Source organism: Anopheles coluzzii, chromosome 2 (genome assembly GCF_943734685.1).
Source record: "Anopheles coluzzii chromosome 2, AcolN3, whole genome shotgun sequence".
In the NCBI taxonomy this organism is placed as follows: Eukaryota; Metazoa; Arthropoda; class Insecta; order Diptera; family Culicidae; genus Anopheles; species Anopheles coluzzii.
In genome coordinates, this window is record NC_064670.1 from 41,136,873 (window position 1) to 41,153,717 (window position 16,845).

The window sequence follows — 16,845 nt, forward strand, 5'->3', positions numbered from 1 at the left end:
GAAAGCTAAACTTTCTCCATTATTACGTGCATTGTGCGTTTTAAATGTAACAACAAAAATTATATACAAGAAAACTATTCACTACCGCGCACAGGCTTTAAGCGTTCTGGCAGGCGCGCAAATGACCATCAGTTCCACCTGGTTGACTGAGTAAATTTATTGCCATTTATCACCACGAGCCATCTCCCAAAGAGAGCGTTGGACCCGCCGATTGACCCGCTCCATTGTAGTTTCAGTTGACACTTTTCCAAGTGCGCACGGTCAAAAATGTGGCGTCTACCGACGGTACTGCTACTGCTGGTGCACTGTCTCGCGGTGGTGCATCTTTTGGGCTTTAAATTTGTCAACCCGTGGCCACTGTGTCCAGCGAACGACAAACGGCTGCTCTCGCTGTTTAATCTGCTCTGCAACACTACACAAACGTCCACTGTGACCACGCGGGACGCCTGCTACGGATGCTTCTTTAGGGCAGGGTCGCTCGCTGCCGGACCAACGCAGCTGGCCGCCATCAGCCAGTGTGCTTCGCTGTATCTCATCAACACGAGCTATGCCACCTGTGCAACGAATCTGGCGGTAAGAAAATATGTCATTCACCATCGTAAGTCAGCTAAATGTGTCTTCTGCTTTGCAGGGCATCGTTACTGGATCGCGTCCCGTAATCGTTTCGCCCACCAGCGGCACCACTGTCGATTGCTATTCCGGGCATTGCGAGTTCGTCCAGTGCATTAGAAGGATAAATGGGAACATGCTGATCAACCAGTGCATTCTGCAAACGCTCGTCAATCGAGACCTGAATGTGGAGGCACAGCGAGTCGGGTTCTACGTCAACACAACGTCCTGCATTCTGGCCAGGGCTAGATGCGATCCGTACAACCCGATCACGGGCCAGCTACAGCAGCCGCTAAACGTGCCTGCTGGCACAACCGGAAGGACGGGATCGAACTCGCTCCAAATTTCAACGACCGGTGACGTACGTATCGTTTCGTTTCCGATGAAAGTAGCCGTTGGAGATGCGTTCTGCACGTCACGAACGATGCTCGATCAGTCAACGTTCGGGAATTCCATTTGCTAGCTCGATGTTGCGAGCTCGGTGAATTAACTCTCATTTTTGGAGGAATTACTCAAGTGAGTGAATTAGTGAGGGAATTACTCAAGTGAGTGGAGTGAATTACTCACTTTTTTAAAAAAAAGTCACATTATATTTTAAGCATTTTCAATAAACAAGGAAGAATTACACCCCATTACATCGACACATTTCGGCCGTAGCACGTGGCCCAGCTAGAATTTGAATTGTAAGTGAAATATTTCACTGAACGAGAAATATGATAACATTATACATTTACTCATTTATTATGAAGATTTTATGGTAAGTAAATAATTTAACTAAGATCAAGAAGATGATTTGTTCCTATCAATATAATTGTTCTTTGACTAGAATCATTTCATGGTTTATTAGAACTAAACTGAAAAATAATAAATCTGCATGTTTGAATTTGAAATTGTAATATTTCACTTGGTGTACACTATGGTATTGAGTTCTCAGTGTTTCGTTTGTTTACTTGGTTTAGTGTTTTTTCTGAGCATGATATGCATTGTGCTTGCAATATTCGAGCAAAATAAATTGTATTATTCTAATTATTAACTATTCAAATAAAAATATTGCTAAAACTTTCGTCTAATTTGTCCGACTCGTCTAAATTTCGATTTGTTTACATGCCAAAAAGCAGAACGTCAACAACCGCAGTAGCAACAACAACAACAACAACACCAACAACAGCTTGTTTTGTTGACAGCTGAGCAGCTGTGTGAAAAAAAAAATGTATTAAAAGGCTTGACTCATCTTACAATCGGCAGCGGATAAAAAGTTTTCATTCCGTGTTTTTTCGCTGCGAAACCAACGCCCTTGCCCGGGCTTAAGGTTCACATCCCGCCCCTCGCTAGGGGTCACAAACCGGACCTGCAATGGATAAGCTAAATCCGTTCGGGGCGCTCCAGCGTTCGATCGAATCGCTGAAGCTGGCAGACTCGTCCAGCGGCAAGGAAAAGGTGGCCCATTTCGGTGTGATCAGTGAAACCATCGTCAACGTTCGGCCTGGCACGTCCGCAGCGAACTCGCCCACCTATCAAGGGCACATCAGCAATGCAGTGGCGGTGTTGCTAAAGTTTTGCGAAGAGTCCGACTCGGGCGTGCGTATGGCGGCGGAAGAGAACTTGTCCCGCATCGTGCGGCACTGCGAGGTGGCCGGAAGCATCGTTCGCATCCAGCGCGATCTGTACCACGAAATCAAGAAGAACGGAAACGAACGCTCGCTGCGCACGGCACTGTCCATATTTGGCCACTACTGCGGCACGATACGGCAGCGGAAGGCTCGCACCTACGCCCAGAATCTGCTGCCGTGCATATTTGCCATCTTCAAGCGCCGCGAGCCGGCGCTGCTCGAAGGCTTGTGCTGCTTCACGGAGGTGTTTTGCGCACACCTGGAAGGCTACCTGACCGACGGCGAGGTGCTGAAGATGACGGAACTGTTTCTGGAAGACATCGGCTCGGACTGTGCCACCAAACGGCGCTGTGCCGCACGGAACATGCTCGCCTTCGTGCAGGGATCGCGCAACGCCGACTTTTACGCCAACAATGCGTTCAACCGGTGCATCGAGCAGCTGCTGAAGTGTGGCCAGCTGCAGCAGCAATCGAACACGGTGCTCGGCGTGATGGGTTGCTTCCGGGCGATTCTGCCGATCGTGCTGCGCAGCTGTAGCGTGGAGAAGGCGATCGAAACGTACGACCTGTGCCTGCACTTCCTGCGCGAAGGCACGCACACGATCATCAACGCCACGCTGGAGGTGTTGCTGGTGATACTGGGCAACGTACAGCCGGCGGTGCGGAAGGTGCTGCTCTCGGAACAGTGTGACCATCGGCGGATGCTGCTCAAGCGCAAGACGCTGAAAAACTCCATCTTTAAGATTAACCCTAGCGACAGTTTGCTTTCGTCGCGCAAATCCAGCACGGACGCACGGTCCGATGTGCTGCTGCGGCCCGGTTCCTTGCCGCTGCTAACCTCCACTCCGACGAAATTTGCGCTCCCCGTAGACGATCGTTCGCTCGCGTCCGCCTCCGACATTGAGCTGGATTCGCTGAAGAGTATGGATCTCGATGCGGCCCCCGCCCTACAGCTCGAAAGTTCCGGGCCGCTGGACGGGGGAGCAAGTGGGGCGAACAGCTCCAGCACCGTCGCACCCGACTCACTGTCGCTGAAAAGCCAAAAATCTACCGACTCGATCGGATCGTTCATCAACACGCTGCTCACCAGCTCGAATGCGGCCGAATCGGTCACGAAGTTTTTCCGCAAATCCATCGACAAACCGCTGCCGGACGACGGGGAGGAGGAGGATCGGCTGTCGATGGACTCGATGGCCAGCAGCCACATGTCCTCGAACGCCGAAACGATACGGGCCGAGCTGGATGTGACGCTGGAAACGGAGCACGATACCGACCCGATTACCGTCGTACCGGCGCCGGGCGTCCCGGTTGCACCAACCCCGACACCGTCCCGGGACACGCTCGAGGTTCCGCTCAGCACCTCGATGGTGGCGGAGGAACTGGGTACCGAAGGCACGCGGGAACTGTTTATCGGCACCATCCACGATCAGAATTTGCTCGAATTTACGGCACGATTGGTCTGCTCGCGGTTTCTGCTTGCCGGCACCAGGCATGCCCTCATACCGGATGCAGTGGTGCGCGTGTCTGTCAAGAGCCTCTCGATGCAGATTGTGGCGGCCTGTGTGCGGATGAAGCCGGAGCTACTTGCCCTCCCGCTCGAGAAGGACACGTTCCGGGAGGAGTTTGCCGTGGTGGAAATATTAAACCTAGAAGACGCGATAAATGAGCTCTCGCAGCAAGCGTCTCCGGGCGAGGACGAGCCGGACACTGCCAATGCTGGCACGCCGGTACCGGAGGAAACCGGCTCCGAGCTGCTCGAAATGAAGGAGGATCACTTTGGCGAGTGTACCAGTGCGACCTACTTTGAGTACTTCTCGCCGATGTCGCTCAGCCTCGATCAGGGCTTAAAGTCGAAGCTGAAATCGATCGAAGAAAACTTCTCGATCGACAACAACGAAAAGCTAAGCCGCGATCTGGACGCTATCCTTTCCCAGTCCGAACCGGGCCCGGGTGCTAGCCTTGCCGGGCCGCAGCCGGGACCCGCTCGCAGACGGGAATTGTTGGTCGTACCAAAGGTGATAACTACCATCAAAAACGAACATCGCGTAGCGGGCAGTCGCCCGTCGACGGCCGAGCTGCCGGATGAGCAGAGGGCACTGACGGCGATGACGATTTCGAACCGCAAGGAGCCACCGGAGGACGAGGACCAGCAGCAGCTGCTCGCCGATGTGCTGCTGTTTTACGACAGTCCAGACCCGACGCTCCGCGGCACGGTGCAATTGATTGTGGGCAACTTGATGCGTGCTGCCGTCGATCGCTGCGGCAGTTATCGGGAGTTTCTGCGCACGAAAGTACCGAACGGTGCCACACAATCGTTCTTGAGTGAGCATAAACTGCTGAACGTTGTTGTGCAGGTATGTGAAAATGATAATTATTAAATTAAAATAACACTAGTTACACTCACATCCTTTTGCATTATGTTTTAGGGCCTTTCGGATGAAATACACACGGTCGTCAATCAGGCACTATCGTCGGTAGAACTTTTCTTTAACGTCTACTTCCAAAGCCTTGCGAATGGCAACAGTCGCGCCGCTAAAGTGCAAAAACCAACCTCAACCATTCCATTCCAATCGGCCAGCAGGAATATATTTCTAGACGACAGCTTAATGGTCAAATCGGCATCGTATCTCCTACCGGGCTACATAAAAACGCTTCTCGATCGTCTGCTGCTACTGTCCCACAACAAGTACTGGCTGGTGCAGTGGAAGCTGTTTGATTTGATCGTTCAGCTGGACTACGGTTGCATCAAAACGCACGGCTACCAGGGCGATCAGCTGCGCGACCAGGTGCTCGATCAACTTTTGGCCGGTTTGAGCGATGGCGATCTCCGCGTACGCAACCATGCGGGCGAACGATTGCTTCACTTTCTGGAGTGTAGCGCGTGGAACGATTCCTCCGTGCGACAGCAGCCAAATCGCCAACCCAAACCATCGGTTGTCGGCGATTTTGTGGATCAATTTGTGCTCGGTACGTTCGCTGCACCGTTTGATCGTCGTCGGCAGGGTAGGACAAGCATGGGCGAAACAGTACCAGACTATAGTACGGTGTGCCGTGTAATGTACCGGATTAGCAATCTGTTGCTGAAAATTGGAGACAAAAATCTTCAGGTATGGCAAAATGAAGCGAGGATTGCGAAAATGATATTTGTAATTGTATTTTTCTCGTTACAGTCTGGCATAATTCATTTTGTACGCATATTTATGGAAAAATATGACGTTTTCGATTTTGTCGACCTGTGGAACGAGTACAATCTGGTTAGCGTGCTGTTGAGTTTGCTGCTGGGGATGAATAGCACCGTTCTAGATCTTACCGTGCACGCGGATCTGCTGTGGATATGTTCCCAGATGATTGTTGGTGAGACTTTTAGATTTTTTTTGGTAATTTAAAAGAGGTACGATTACGTTTTCATTTCACCTCTTTTTAGCTGTTTTGTCAAGCAGCACCACAAACGCGGTAACAGACGGTGAATCGATGAACAAATTCATCATCCACCTGCTGAAGCTGCTCAACATCTACCATCACGTGTACACCAACACCGTCCCGCTGGTCATGAACCGGGCGCAAAAGGCGGACATCTTCATGAACACCAAAGAACTGCAGCAAATCAACTGCTTCGGATATTTCGGCAGCGACCACGCGTACATGAAGCTCTACCAGCAGGTGCGCTGCTCGATGGAAAGCTACCGTATCTCGATCAACGCCGAATCGGGCCAGAAGCTGTTCGACTGTCTGCGGGCAGCGACCGAAGCACTGTGGACGCTGCTGGAACTGAAATCCCTCTCCGCCATGACAAACGGTATGAAGTTTGTGGAGGAAGTGCTGCGCTACTTGCAAACGTTCCTATCCCTCGAACCCGACCACTGTGTGCGGTGTGCGCGATTTTTGCTGCGATTCGTGTTTCACGCAAATTACACGAACCGCACGGCGGAGGTGACATACTTCCGCCAGGCATCGCTGGCGGAAGCGCCGAACGCGGTAGCGTCGGAGGAGTTCTTCGCCCGGTACTACGACTTTTGCAAAACCAAAGCGAAACCGATCACGCCGGAAATCGGTGCGTTCGTGAAGCTGTTCGAACCGCTGGTAATAACGTGCCTGAAGCTGTTCACCAAAATGCGCCCGACGGTGCAGGCGAGCATTTTGCAGCTGCTCTGTCAGCTGCTGGACTTTAGCATCAACTACCAGCTGCTCGACGCTAGCAACGTGTTCGTGGAGTCGATCTTCAAGCACATCGAATCGATCGAACGCAGCACGATCGACGATTCCGAGGAGCTGGTGCGGCAGGTGGTGCGGTTTCTCTTTCAGCTGAGCGGGCTGGTGCGGGAGCAACCGCTGGTAACGATTCCAAAGATTATCAACATTTGCGACAACCTGCTGGCAAACAATGTGATACGCCGGACGGCCATCGCCTCGGTGCAGGCGCTTTCGCACGAGGTGTTTCTGCTGCGGCTGAGCCGGAGCAGCGCGCTGCCGAAGGTGCTGGAGGCATCGGAATGCAGCACGCAGAAGGAGGTGGTGCTGAACATGCTGATAAAGTTCCCGGACGAGCTGGACGCGTACCGCATCGTGCCGATGATTATGTATAGTGAGCGGCTGCACGACGGCGACGGTACGCAGGCGGCAAACTGCGAGGCGGACGTGCTGGCCGCTCTGCTGCAGGTGCTGGGGGATGGGAAGCTGGTGATGCAATGCAACGCGGACTACTTTATCGTGCGGCGGTTGTTTGAATGCTTCGGCCGCAACCAGCTGCTGGAGAGCAAGGTGGTGCTTCGCTTTGTGGAGATATTTTACACCACGATCGTGAGCGAGTCGTGGAAATCGCTGCAGAAAATCACGTACGGTGAATTGATTTTGCGCCAAGTGTTTCAGCAAACGGAGGGAAGCTATCTGTTGAACCACGTAGGATTGTATCTCCACAAGCAACACAAGGCGCCCGAGGATGAGGAAGAAAAGGAGCACGAAAGTGATACAGCGCGACCTACGGAAGACGTCGTTCAACCGGCGGCTCAAAGCTTGGCAAAAATATTGGTCCGCTATCTTGGCGAGTGTTTTACCGTGCTGGACGAGCTGGGCGTCACGTACAACTCGCCGCGAGAGACTGTACAGTTCACGTACGATGTCATTGAGCGGTTCATTGATACGCTGAATCGCGCGACTGCTAGCGCTGACGTGAGCCGCGCACTGGCGGAACAGATGCCACTGGAGTTGATCCGATGGCGCAGCCTGCCGGCACCCGTTGCCCGCCGGCTGTGTGAGCTGCTGTTAAAGCACGGGTTCGATCTGGAGCTAATGCTATCGTTGATTCGTAACGAGGAGTACAACGTGCGAAACGATCGCATGGTCACCGTACTGATCGAGACGCTGCTGGAACACAAACCGAACGAGTTGAAATGGCCACGCAGCGAGGTGTCGGCTCTACTGGCCAGCGAAACGGCCCTCCTGTCCGACCAGTTCCAACCGCTGCTGCTGTGCCACATTGCGGATGAGGAATTTTCCAAGCAAATTGTCAAAACCATCATGACAGCCGTGGAAGGCAAGCTGTCCGGCGTTCAGCGTACGCTGCTGGAAAAGGCACCGCTCACGACGCTCCCGCTTATGTGCAGCCGGTTAACCGATCTGCTCGCCACGGTCAACATAGTGACCTCGCGCAACGCTGCCCTCATACTCGATCACAAGCTGGGCGCGCTGGTGCAGCTCGGTGCGGCCGGGCTGAAGGATAGCGCCGTGCTGACCGTGCTGCCGGCGGATGATTTTCACCATCTGTACTCTCGCTTCAACAGTGACTGCAGACGGAAGTTCCCGAAGCTGTTCAAAACGCTCTCACAGCTGAAGCAATACTACGAGAGCGTTCCGGACGAGTGCTTGCCATCGGCACTGCCAACCATCGATACGGCCACGCTAAAGGATCTGCCCGTCGATGAGGCGTGGTTCCTGCGGCAGGTAGCGTACCACTGCGCCGGCACCTCGTACACGAAACCGCGCCACATTGCTAAAATGCTGCACGAAATCAAATCCGAAAGCAAGCTGATCAACCTGCTCTCGAGCGGTTCGCTCAACGTGCGGCTGCTGCGCGACATCATTGTGGTGGCGTTCGAGAGCATGTTCCATGGTTTCCGCACCGATTGCGTGCAGTTCAATCCGCATCTAAACTACCTGAAGGTGCACCCGATGCTGAAGGTGACCCTCATCGTGCTGATGCGAAAGTTAGCCGAAGCGAAACAGAAGCCGGACGATACGGCCGCGACGAGACAGTGTGCCGAGTCGGTAATATGTTTCCTCGAATATCTGAAGCGACTGGAGCACCTGTGCCTGTTCTACATCGAGGGCAAGCTGATCGATCGCTTCGTAAAGGAGCATCTGCTCAAGTCGAACTTTTTCGAAACACTGCTCTCGTTCGGCGGCGTCTGTGCGCGCGCTGTGGAGCAAGAGCCGGCCCAAAACGTTACGCACCGCGAGCTGTATCTGCGCTGTATCGGGACGATCGTACACCAGCGCTATCTTTGGCACGAGTTGAACCAAAACGATCGATACCGTGGCGATGTGGAGCGGTACATCAAACTCATGTACAGGCTGATCGAAGGATCCCTGCTGGATGAGCAACTGTTGGCCCGCCGACCATTGCCGGCAGTATTTGAGCGCTTTCTAGCAGCAGAGCAGGCCGATGCGATGGAAGTTTACCTGCAAGCGATCGTTATAGCGGAATTTGTGTCCGATCCGGGCGCGATGGCGAAAAACCTTGCCATGAGTGAGGGTATCGTGTCCTTGGTGGAATCGATCGCCATACCGCTGCTGAAGTTGGATCGATTCTATCCCTACGCATTGACGCCGTACGAATTGTACGATTGCTACACCTCGCTGGACGCACTGGAAGGTGGTGGCACGCCGAAGCTACCGGCCGTACCGATCGAACATTTGTATGACGTTGAGCTGTTGGAACTGTTTTTAAAAAGGTGTGTGGCAAACAAGTGTTTTCCCTCTTGGTATCGTGTAGTAATGTGCTTTGTGTGTTTATCCTTTTTTTTAGAGCAAACGTTTTCGGGTTCTCGTCGCGCCAACAGTTCGAGGAGCTGTTTATGTCACTGATGGTGCTGCTGAACCGCTCGGAGGATCCCATTTTCGTGAGCCTGGTCGAGCAGCGGGAAATCAAAAACATGTGCCTGCAGGCTGTAATGTCGCTGCTGCTGGCGTGCTACCGCTATCCATGGATTGGCTTTCGGGAGGGCAAGTTTCATCATACTACGCGCAATCCCAACATAAAATGTGACACTATTGGGTATGCAGAATGCTCGAGCTTGTTTCCCCCTCAAACACACATGATAAATGACTTGATCTTTCCTTGACTTTTGTAGACTCAAAAAGCTCCACAACGTGCAGCTGTACATTCCGCTGAGCAACGTGTTCTATCAGCCCAACCTGGAGCGCCGGCTGCTCATTACCGGTACGGACGATCTGTACTCGCTGGACGACAGCAGCATCGGCACGGTGCGGTTTGATCAGAACCAGCTGTCACTCGACTACTTCTGGGAGCTGATCGAGCGGACGACAGCGCAGGCGGGAGGCAACAACAGCCTGCCGGTGGAATCGTTGGTCGTCCGCAACAAGCGCCACTTTGTGGAGAAAATTAACATCGACAGCGCGAGCTCGATGCAGCTGATCTACGACGTGCTGAAGCAGCTGATCGAGGACGATCCTGCGCTGGTGCTGCCACACTTGGTCAACTTTTGCGAAATGGTCGACAATCGGGAGCAAATCTTTTGGCTCAACCAGCTGCTGCTGAAGCTGCAGGAGCGCGTCCCAATGGAAGATACGCTATCGCAGCAGGTACGCTTGATCAGTTGGATACTTTCGTTTCATCTCCTTTGATACGTGTTTTATTCCCACCTTTCTCTATTCTTGAACAGCACATCATTTACCTGTTGTGTCGGTTAGCGGCCCTGCTCGTGCCAACGATGGCCGATCTGACGCACCTGTGCACCATCATTCCGACGTATCTGAAAAGCACCCAGCTGTACATCCGCAATGCAACGCTGCAGGGGCTCATCTGTCTGCTGGAGTGTCTGATCAAAACAAACTCATCGATCGGTGCGCTGAACGACGAGCTGCACCTGCTGCGCAACGTGATTGTGAACTATATCGTCAAGCACGGCATCATCGAGGAAAGTTCGGGCGCCTTCAGCGATCTGCACACGAAGCTGGTTTGGGCGCTGAACTTTTACCTGATCGAGCACACGTCCCGGTTCGTGCCGGACTGCAACCTGCTGTCGAACAGTATCATTTCCGCCAACAACATACTGAAACGGACCACTAATTTGGAGATTTATCTGTGCATCTTGAACGTAAGTAGCGAGCATAATGGTGGTAAGTACCTCCACTGCCCATTTCACATTCACTCCGTTGGTTTTCATCCGCGCAGGGTTTGGAGCGTCTAATTGTCACCGACCGAGTGCCGCGCGCGCTACACGAAAAGATCGAAAAGCTTGCGATCGATCTGGTGAAAATCGACAACGAGATGTTTTCTCTGTCCGCCCTCAAGTTGCTAGTCACCTGCATCTATCGCAGCTGCAACGAGCAGCTCGAGAGCACGGAACGCTGCAACGGCATCGTGCAGGACGAGCCGGACATCATAGTGCAGCAGATCGACAAGATAGAGATACTGTTTGCGAAAATACGCACCACCACCCCGCTCGGGGCGAAGGTGTTTGGCGAGGTGTTGTGCCAGCTGATACGTGACCTGCTCCCGCCCAACGAGATACTGACGAAGGTGTTCAAGGAGCTGATGCTGAACCAACCGAACCCGGACATTATTGCGAGCGTCACGTATCAGCTGTTCCGATCGGCGATCGATTCGTCCTACCTGGCGCTGCTGCAGGAATGGTTGCTCTGCTCGCTGCCCAACTTCCTGTCCTTTCCGCAGGTGAACAAGTCCGTCTGGTGCCTGACGGTCATCTTTCTTTCGGCCTCGCTAAACCAGCACCTGATCAAGCTGCTGCCGGAGGTGCTTTCGCTACCCTCCTACCAGCAGCTGAACGAGCGGGAAGTGAACAATTTCATCCTCTCGGCCAAGGATTTCTACGCGCGCCTCGAACCGAACGGGAGCCAGAGGGCCAAATTTAAGGACATTTTCCGCCAGCACGATTCCTTCGTATTCCAATGCCTGGTGCAGTGTCTGTGAGCTGTGGCAGTGGTTCCTTTATTTGCAATATCCAGTCAATAGTGCAGTGAATCTAGTTGTTTAAGAAAATCAAGTTTAAAATGACAACGATTGATTTGATGTTATTATATGCCTTTAAAGTTTATTTGTTTTCGTTTGTATGTATCGCACAATGGTTACATTGTTAGAGCCGCTGTATTTGCGTTCGTTTTCATCGTCTGTGCTAATGCTAGTAATGGTAAATCGCGTTTAAATAAAATTAAATTATGCTCCCTTCACTAACAGGTATATGTTATCAAGTGTTTTTTTTCCGAAATGGTAGATTATTATGCGTTTAATGGTTTTGGGATGCTTTTTTGCTATATCTTCTCAACAATAATGTAACAAAACTCTGAGTTTTATTATTAAAATTAAATAACTATAATTACATACAAACCATATTTATTTAATATTAATGGTTCAGTTGCTTTAATTAAATGAAAAACTTTCAACAGCCAGAATAAATTTCCTTTTAGTTTTTTTAAGTTTTGCAATTTCGTCTACTCGTTGGCCTATAGTGGTGTGCGAAATTAAGTGCCTACTACGAATTTTACATGTTTTACATTTTTTTCATGAAAATTCCGTGTGACAAAATAAAGACATTGGTTCTTCCCAAGAGCCTTAACATTTTTCCTTATCATGTTATTTTTACCACTTGCATCGAAAATCTCACACTAAATCTTCATAGGATCAGAATAAAGACTATGTGGGGGCCATTCAAGAAGTATTATTCGATTCGATTGAATAAAACATTTGCGACATTTTTGTGACCATCGCTTGGTCAGTCACTATGTCATGACTTTTTTACTGAGATCAGTTTTGCAAAATATCACCGACATAGTCATGACAAATTCCTGCTGAAACAAAATCGTGTCAGCGTCACGAGCTCTATTGCGACGATCAGAGGTGAGACTCAACTAGTTGTTGCGACCATTACATACTTGGTGACATTGTGTGCAACCAACTCTTGGTCAGTCACTTGGTGGCGACATTTTCAGTCCGTGATCATCGCAATGGTCATGGGAGATATACTGTGCTTGCGAGTGGTTCCAAGAAACAAAATGAGCATGTTTTCTCGCTCTGTTTGACCTGACAGATAATCAAAACAGATAGACGGAGAAAGCATGCTCATTTTGTTGTTAGAGCCTACACGCCAAGTATATTTCAAGAATGTCGTGATTATCGCCGACAAAATTGTCGTGACAAAAGTGAGTGAATCAAGAGTTGGGTGCTAATCAAAATGTCACCAAGCATGTGATTGATTCTTCCACTGTTTGAGCCTCATCACTGTCGTCATCTCAGTTGTGTACGTGAGCTGATTTGAGCTTCGTTTCAGTTATGAGTGTTGGCGACTGAAACAGTGGCATTTGGCAGCACTGTTCACAGCCAGAAAAAATCACGTTTATGCTTGGCAGGGATTAAGCTAAACTTGTCACTCAGGTTATCGCGTTAGACTCAAGAATTCGTACTTCGCGTTCGGCATGTCATGACACACTTTTATTGAGTATCAGCAATGAGCATCAGTCTACCACGGATATGTTCATTTTACATTTTGCTCATTGTTCCAACTCATATGGAATAAAACACCTTGAATGTCCTCCACAAAGTCTAAATCTTAGTGGTAACAAACAAATCAAATTTTAATTCAAAGCTCTGGATAACGCTTGAGAAGAACCAGATGCAAAAACTAAATTCAGAACTAGATAAACTTTTTGAAATTTGGTAAAAACGCACGTCAAAGAAGCTGAAACAAGACTGGAATGCCAGAAGAATGCAAACAAACGATTGGATTGTTGTTATAGATTGTTAAAAAAAATTCTTTAGAATCATAAAATTTTTAACTTTATTTTGTCAAAGTGATTTTGATAATTTTTCGAAAAAATATGTTTTCTTAAAGCAAACTTCTCATTTTCATCATGGTTTGGTACTGCCCATTTACAAGCATAAAACGACCAATGGTTAAAAAACTAAAGCAGTACAATAACTTCAAATTTCACAAAAAATTGGAAAAAATGTAAAATTGTAAGTAGTAGACACTATATCTTGCCGACCACTGTGTGTGGTGCAAGCGTGATAACTGATGGATGAAGTTGCTTTATCTTAAAATATGAACAGTCCACTCAACAACCCATTTCATCAAAACGCGAACAGCAGTTCACTTTCACACGATAACTAAACATATCGAAAAAAAGCACTCAAGCACTTATCACGTTCGAGCGTTGTTCTGTTACTTGTTTTTAATTTTTGTTTTATATTTTTACGAGGTTTCAATATGGTAAGAGATGACACGCACACACACACACACACATACATTCACAACTCACTGTGTATATTTTAAAGATTAAGGGCTCCGCCGAATGGTCCCAATCGTTCGTTCAATCGTGGACGGTGGCCTTATTGAACGGGCTTAAAGTATCGACAGCGTCTGGCTGGCACGAGATAAAGACTAATTCCATTTCACGCACGATTGATCGCCCCACCCTGTCTTCCCCTTTTACTCGACACTGTTGTAAAAGCGCCTATACGTCGTCGGCTCACTGTTGGCAAGCGGTAGAGCGGTCTGTTTGCCGCAGCTGCCGGGAAGCAGTGCCGTCCCTGTTCCCCCACTTCGCAGGCTAGAGGAACAGGCGAGCAGCACCACGTACAGTAAGTTCAGTGTGCCGAGGGCGCGTAAAACCGTGGCAAACCCGATAACGGGCACTAGCTCACCGCCCACAATCGGTGCGAGCGAGTAAGCCACGCTGACCGCTATCTGTTGGATCGCATACACCGCCCCATAGCCGTGCTCGCCGCCCGGTGCCCCTTCCGAACTGAGCTGCCCATCGCTGTCCTCGGTCGTACCTCCGAGCTGCGCGTCAACCAGCGTGGCGAGCAGTGGCACTAGCGCCGCATCCACCACCCCAATCCCCAGTCCGAGACTCAGATGGGGCAACAGCAGACCCGCCACCGTGTTGGCGGAGGGCAGCAGGATGCATGAGCTGCCCACCAGCACCAGCGCGACGATCGCTACCCGAATCTGTCCGAACCGATAGGCGACCGAGCCGAAAAAGTTCGTCCCCACCCAGTACCCGATCGAGTCGGGGATGAAAACGGTGCCGAGCTGCCACTTCTTCGGATGCAGCTGGCTGATCATCCAGATGGGCAGGCACGGCTCCAGGATGGCCATGGCGGAGGTCGAGATCCAGATGCCACCCACCACCATCAGGATCAGTGGGTTGCTGAGCAGTGGCCACCATGTCGCGCGCCTCGCCGTCGTGTTGGTGGAGGATGAATCCCGCGCCAGGCCGGATGGATGGATGGGGCGGAACGGGCTGAGATCCAGCTGGAAGTACTGTAGCACCAGATTGGCCCCGCACAGGACGGCGAGCACGTGAAAGGGTGCTGCCTTGCCGGCCATTGCGTACGCAATGCCACCGAACGGATAGCCTACCAGCACACCGACCGCCATCGCGCCGAGCACCGTGCCCATCACCTTCGACCGGCGGTCCGGTTCGGCGGTGTAGAGCTGCGCGACCAGGCTCATCCCGCACACGCCAATGCAGGCCGACCCGAGCCCGTGGATGGCGCGGGCCACAAACAGGGAGGTGTAGGACGTGCCGAAGCCAAAGATCAGCGACGCCAGCAGCAGATTTACGGTGCCGAACGTGATCGGAATGCAGTAGCCGAAGCGGGCGGTTCCGTTGCCGACCAGCGGGTTCGCTACCAGCTGCACGAGCGCTTTCACCCCGAGCAGGATGCCGATGGAGCCGTTCTCCTGCTCAATCGTTTGATCGGTGGGTGGGCTGGTGGGCTGCACGATGACCGCCCCGTCGCTTACCGCACCGATCAGCTTCGGCACGTAGTGGAGGCTGAAGTTTTTGTAGATGACGCTCGCTGGCACGGTGGCGTGAAACTGCACCAGATAGTCGGGAAGGATGGGAACTAAAAGCAGGCAAAAAATGAAGCTATCCAGTTAGGGAGGGGGGTTTCTTCTCAATAACTTTAACCACCACTTACCAATCACTGTGAGCAGCATGTTGTCGAGGAACAGGGAAATGTACACGACCATCGCGACAACTACGCGACTGTGGCGCTTATCCATCGATAACATATTGTAGCAGATGGTTGTTGTACTTTTTTGCCTGTTGTAATTTAAACAGAAAAACGTACTCGCTGCTCTCCAACAAATCACTTCAAACTGCGACTCACTTGCACACTTAAAAGCACACCCTCACACAACGGCGTGTCGGTAGGTTATGGTTAACGACTTTTGCTGCCACCGTAACGTGTACCGTGTATCCGGATGAAAAGGCCAAATTGGTCGGCCGAAACTCTCCTGTTCAACAAGTGGGTGAAACCTGTGCGTCGCTGCGTCTGTTAACGATTGGCAGCAGCACCGTTTGTACGCTTTTGTTTGCGTTGGAGCGCGCGTTCGCATCGTCTCATAGCTGGGAGAGTGTTTACTATTGAGAGCGTAAGTGCGAGAGAGCTCTTTTTCTGGTAACGATGGCAACGGAAGTTTAATGAGGAACTCACTGCCGAAGCAATGCACGAGCGATGCAATGGAGACGCCCAGTACTTGTTCCTTTTTATTTGAAATGTTGTAATAAAACTGATTTCATGAGCTGATGAGATTGCATCAATTGGTTTGTAAAAATTTAATCTCATTCTTTGAAATTGTTACTGCTGTTTTCTCAAGAACGAGAAGGCCAAATATAGCTAAATCGTTTGTTTTGCAACAATTATATTTTCACAACTTTTTTATTGTTGTTTAATTGTTTTAATTTACAAAATATCAATAAGTATATTAATCACTTAAAAAGTATAGTTTCATTTAGTTGTGTAAAAGTTCAGTAGGAAAATTGATAAAGTTTCTTTAAATGTGATTTTCATTCTAATTAACGAAACAGAATAAAACTAGTTTTGTGTAGGCTTTTTTATTTTAAAACATAGTTACAAAAATCTCAGACTAAATCATCTAAAATGAGCTTAACTACACACAGGGCATTAGAAAGTTTTGCATGTACATACATTCTTAGTAACATTATAGACTTCCATTGCAACTTTTTAATTAGTTAAATTACAAATTAAAACATGATATTTAAATTGGTAGTTTTTAATAATGGTTTTCATCGCTTCTGATACTTTAACTCATAAAAATATTTAAATTATTTCAGTTATTTATTTAATAATTTTATTAATTAGTTTTATCATTAGAATTTTCCTTCAATGTGTTGTAACTTCAATTAATTTCATTCATACAAATATTAAATGGAGAAAAAGATCCTGTATTACAGGATTGTTCTTCACACCGCAATTGTATTTATAATTGAAATAAAAAAAAATCATTTGTTTTTTACTTTTTCTATGTTACCTGTTCTGTCAAGAACTCATTTTACAGTATTTTTCATCAAAGCACTAGGCGCCTCCATTAAGATAAGACACATGAGTGAGATTTTAC

General features: G+C 49.7%; 3 protein-coding genes across 3 annotated transcripts; 2 read left to right on the plus strand and 1 right to left on the minus strand.

Moving 5' to 3' along the window:
• Nucleotides 1–100: 100 nt before the first annotated feature.
• On the plus strand, nucleotides 101–1,134 carry LOC120951714 (uncharacterized). Its single transcript, XM_040370572.2, has 2 exons — nucleotides 101–573; nucleotides 632–1,134. The coding sequence occupies exons 1-2, from the start codon at nucleotides 268–270 to the stop codon at nucleotides 1,070–1,072; spliced, it is 747 nt and encodes a 248-aa protein (XP_040226506.2). The 5' UTR covers nucleotides 101–267; the 3' UTR covers nucleotides 1,073–1,134.
• Nucleotides 1,135–1,755: 621 nt separating this feature from the next.
• Nucleotides 1,756–11,644, plus strand: LOC120948725 (huntingtin). The gene is made up of 8 exons (XM_040365389.2): nucleotides 1,756–4,572; nucleotides 4,645–5,325; nucleotides 5,389–5,572; nucleotides 5,643–9,165; nucleotides 9,240–9,488; nucleotides 9,565–10,036; nucleotides 10,117–10,551; nucleotides 10,629–11,644. Exons 1-8 carry the CDS (start codon nucleotides 1,963–1,965, stop codon nucleotides 11,385–11,387), a joined length of 8,913 nt encoding a protein of 2,970 aa, XP_040221323.2. The 5' UTR covers nucleotides 1,756–1,962; the 3' UTR covers nucleotides 11,388–11,644.
• On the minus strand, nucleotides 11,478–15,936 carry LOC120949928 (synaptic vesicular amine transporter). The gene is made up of 2 exons (XM_040367570.2): nucleotides 15,402–15,936; nucleotides 11,478–15,326 (listed from the first exon to the last, which is right to left on the minus strand). Exons 1-2 carry the CDS (start codon nucleotides 15,493–15,495, stop codon nucleotides 13,900–13,902), a joined length of 1,521 nt encoding a protein of 506 aa, XP_040223504.2. The 5' UTR covers nucleotides 15,496–15,936; the 3' UTR covers nucleotides 11,478–13,899.
• Nucleotides 15,937–16,845: the final 909 nt, after the last annotated feature.